This window comes from Sarcophilus harrisii, chromosome 2 (genome assembly GCF_902635505.1).
Source record: "Sarcophilus harrisii chromosome 2, mSarHar1.11, whole genome shotgun sequence".
Taxonomy (NCBI): domain Eukaryota; kingdom Metazoa; phylum Chordata; class Mammalia; order Dasyuromorphia; family Dasyuridae; genus Sarcophilus; species Sarcophilus harrisii.
The window spans coordinates 207,473,539-207,478,189 of NC_045427.1; the positions used below are offsets into that span (position 1 = coordinate 207,473,539).

General features: G+C 34.7%; 1 protein-coding gene across 1 annotated transcript; it reads left to right on the forward strand.

Moving 5' to 3' along the window:
• Positions 1–2,491: 2,491 nt before the first annotated feature.
• On the forward strand, positions 2,492–3,448 carry LOC100922066 (olfactory receptor 6-like). The gene has a single exon (XM_003771937.2). It carries the CDS (start codon positions 2,492–2,494, stop codon positions 3,446–3,448), a length of 957 nt encoding a protein of 318 aa, XP_003771985.2.
• The last annotated feature ends 1,203 nt before the right edge of the window (positions 3,449–4,651 follow it).

A 4,651-nucleotide genomic window follows, 5' to 3' on the forward strand; every position in this document is an offset into this window, starting at 1 on the left:
GGCTAGGCACTTACTTATTGCTTTCAAGTAATTAATAATTAATTAAATAAAAGAGGAATTAAACTTGGTTTATTTTGTCCAAGAGGACAACAGGAGGAGCAATGAGCAACTATTGCCGAGCAGTACATTCTGGCAATGCTTCTGCCCAGAACAGTATGTATCAATCAGAGAAACTCATTCCCAACCTGTTGGTCTGTTAAATAATGAATTATGCAGGCATGAAGATCAATGAAACACAAAAATGTGAAATGAATTGAAGTTCTATGTAGCTCCCTTCAGCTTCTGTTATGATGATAGTTGTCAGGGAAAATGGACTCACATATTAGGAATCATCCTGTTTTTATATTGTCTAGAGATATTAATTATGATGTTAGCAAATAAGTATCAGATTTGTCCAATTAATTGAAACAACACTGGAGGAATTAAATAACAATAACTAACAAGTTAAACCAAAGGATATAAAAAGTTACAAATAATGATTCACAGATTCTACTATATAAGGAAGTAAAAATATTTTAGGAGTTGGTTTCATCATGGCCCTAAAAACAAAAATCATTTCATAGGATACTTAAATTTACTTATTGTTAATCATGAAACCATGAAAAAATTCAGATCATTCTCTGAGAGCTCCTTCTCTCTTCTCCTCATGTCACATTATTCAGAAGCCTCACAATACCACTATTACAACCTCTTCATCCATTTCACGTGAAGAGGTGGACCCTCTTTGCCATTGCAATGCCTTTTAAATCCACAAATGGACCTATTCCATCCCACCTTCTCTAGCAGATTGTCATGTCTATCAACCACACTTAGCAATCTTCAATCTCTCTATGTCTACTGGCTTCTTTCCTTCTGTAGAGAAACATATTTTTGTCTCCCCCATCATCAGAACAAAACTCTCACTTGATCTGTCCATCCTGTTAGATACCATCCTATACTTCTCTGTAACAATTATGAGGAATAGTAATCTAATTTGGTTAGAAGATAGAGTACATAATGATAGAGAGGTGAAAGACTGGAGTGATAATTTGAAATCAGGTTGCAGAAGACCTAAAAAGTCAGACCTAAGAATTGGTATCTTATTCTAAAGGTAATAAAGAAAGAAGTTTTATTTTTATGAAGTGTTTTACTATATCAGGCTTGTGAGAAAAGAAGATAATTTTGGCAAGAACATTGAAAAAAGGGAGAATACTAGATGAAAAGAGTCCCATAAATGGAATCCAAAAAGAGCTTATCTACTGAAATAAACAAAAACACACATCAGATGGGGTTCTTTTCTTTTTTATGGATCCCTTCTGGTCCCTCCCTCATCTTTTCTCCTCCATGAAATGGAGATGAAAAGTTGTTCCTTCATTCCTGCTTGTTTTAAGGAGTTAACAAGATTAAATTTTGTGCTGTTTTGACTCTGGGTGTCTTAGCAGGTTCCAGGAGCATCAGAAAGTTTTTTTTTTTTTCTCATCAGACTCAGTGTCAGGAAACTGGGAGCTAAAAAACAAGACTAAATAGCCATTAACTGTGAGTGTATGTGAAAGCATGGCAAAGTGCAAAGAAATCAGTTTCTAGAATTAGATGGACTTGGGTTCAAATACTGCTGTTGATACTTCCCATTGCAACCATGAAAAATTCACCTAACCTCTATGGATTTCAGTTTCCTCATTTATTAAATAAGAGTTTCGAACAAGATGGTCTCTGAATTCCATTCCAGTTCTTGATGTATCATCTTAATTCCTGAAAAGGGATCTCTAGAACTGAATGAAATTATATCAGTGAGATCACTTCCTAAAACAATATATCATAATGTTATCTCCATGTTCACTATTTGGTTCTTATGCATATTAGAGGCTAATAAGGACAACCTGATCTGCTATATGAAATACAAAGAGATGAAAATATTTTAAGAATTTGTGATTATCTTTTCCATAGATAATATGCATAGGCTTAATGACAGCTTCTTTGAATAGATTGGGAGACATGTACATTATTATTAACAACTCATTGAGAAAGAGTAATTAAAATGTAATGACTGCAGATGACTTGAGTTGTTTTGGGTCAGAGCTATTTCTAATGTAGCCTATTAAAAGGAATTTTTATTTTAGAATCAGACATTTTGGAACATCCTGAGAGAACTGAACACACTAGAGAAAAGTAAACCTAACAGAGGATCTGCCTGTCTTCATCAGCCTGATTATTGAACCAGATCTTCACCAGAACTTCACTTCAAAAATTTTGCCTCGTGATTTACTATAATGGACTGCAGAGATTCCTGATTATGGGCTCTAATTCTGCATATAACTTTACCTCTGACTTCCCTCAAAGATCACTTTGCAAGCAGTTAGATGATTCTGGTGATATATAGGATTCAAATGACAACAGATAGATAGTGTTGTGGTTAATGCAAGAGTCCAAGTCCCCTGAGGAACCACTGTTCAGTCCCTAACATTGGATATTGTACTTCTAATATACGTTCCCCTAAAACCCCAGTGCCCTGACCATGTGGCAAGAAAACATCACTACTATCACGGAGTTTATCCTTGTGGGTTTTCCTACCACCATCTGGCTTCAGATATTGCTCTTCATCCTCTTTCTTGTAACCTATCTATTTGTATTGATGGAGAATCTAGTCATTATCCTTACTGTCTGGACTAACAGCTCCCTTCACAAGCCTATGTACTACTTTCTGGGTAGCATGTCCTTCCTGGAGATATGGTACATTTCTGTCACAGTCCCCAAGATGTTGGCTGGTTTTCTTCTTCACCCTAATACCATTTCATTTTTGAGCTGCATGACTCAACTCTACTTTTTCCTTTCACTTGCTTGCACAGAGTGTGTACTCCTAGCTGTCATGGCATATGACCGCTATGTGGCAATCTGCCAGCCACTCCACTACCCAGTCATCATGACCATAGAGCTCTGTTTCCGGCTGACTATCTTCTCCTGGGCATGTGGCTTCTCTATTGCTATAGTCAAAGTCTACTATATCTCTCGTGTCATCTTCTGTGGTAACAATGTGTTAAACCACTTTTTTTGTGATGTTTCTCCCATCCTAAAATTGGCCTGCAAAAACATTGCCATGGCTGAGATGGTAGACTTTGCCTTAGCCATTGTAATCCTAACATTCCCTTTCTCAGCCACTGTTCTCTCTTATGGTTTCATTATCTCCACTGTCCTACATATTCCCTCAGCTGCAGGACAAAGGAAGGCTTTCTCTACCTGTGCTTCCCATCTCACTGTGGTGATAATCTTTTACATGGCAGTAATCTTTATGTATGTTCGGCCTCGAGCAATTGCCTCCTTCAATTCCAACAAACTGATTTCAGCTGTATATGCAGTCTTCACCCCCATGTTAAATCCTATTATCTACTGCCTGAGGAACCAAGAAGTCAAGGATGCCATGAGAAAAACCCTGAGCAATGGCTGGATCCTATTCTGGAGAAATCCCTCCTCTTGAAAAGCCCTCTCATTCCTATTCAGGATTCCAGAAATCATTCCCAAGAGGGGAAAGAGCTGCTTAAAAAAAATACTGAGAGCCCGGAAAGGCCAGCTTAATTTTGTGATACAAAGTAAAATTCTCAAAAATCGAGTAGAAGAGAGAAAGTGGGATAGAGACAAAGACTGAGAAAGGTGATACAAACTAAAATTCTCAAAAGTATAGTAGGAGAAAGTGAGACAGAGACTGTCTCTGTGTATATGTGTGTGTGTGTGTGTGTGTGTATGTGTGTGTATGAAACAAAATTATTTGAAATAACTGAAAAATGAGGAGTTTAAGTTACCTTTTTTTTTTTTTACATAAGACAAATGTGGATCTGATAGCCAAATGCTGAATAATGCAGAGAAGAGGACTTATGCACAAATTTCTCAAGAAAAAATGTAAATAACTTCTTGCAAATTATTTTGCAGAAATATATTTTTAATCATTCACTATAAATATGTTGATTTTGCATAAGGCATATAAGAATAATTAATTATATAAGAAATGATGAGTTCAATGATCTTAGAAAAACACAAATGCACAAAATAATGGAATGAAATGAGCAGAACCAAGAGATATTGTATATACTAACAATGATATTGTCTTAAGAACATCTTTGAGTGACTGTCATTTTTATTCTCATAAATACTAAAATTAACTACAAAGGATCTATAAAGGAAGAAGTTATCTTTACCCAGAAAAAGAACTCATAAATAGATTTATAAAATGATTTCACATATATGTGTGTAATACATATGTATGTATGGATGGATGGATATACACATATAAATATTTGTGTCTAATGGTAGCTATCTTGGGGGGAGGAAGAAAAAAAGAAAATTCCATGATAGTTTTATTATATATTTAAAAGGAATAGTAAATTGTACATAATGGATTTGCTGTTTCATGTGCAATCATTTTTGGTTTTATGTCATAAAAATCCTTCTTTTATTTATTTACTTCAGAATAAAATCAGTTTAATGATTAAGCATTAGGAAACAATTAACATAAACATATTTTAAAAATTTAACCAAAACCATATGATTATTTTATGGAAATGTAGGCAAAAAAATTAAAAGTACTGTTGCCTTTATGATAAAATTCTTTTTTTATATAGCTTTTTATTTACAAAATATATGCATGGGTAATTTTTCAGCATTGATAATTGCAAAACCTTTTGTT

Coding starts and splice junctions, on each gene's coding strand:
- LOC100922066 (XM_003771937.2), top strand. CDS start 2,492: ATGTGGCAAGAAAACATCACTACTATCACGGAGTTTATCCTTGTGGGT.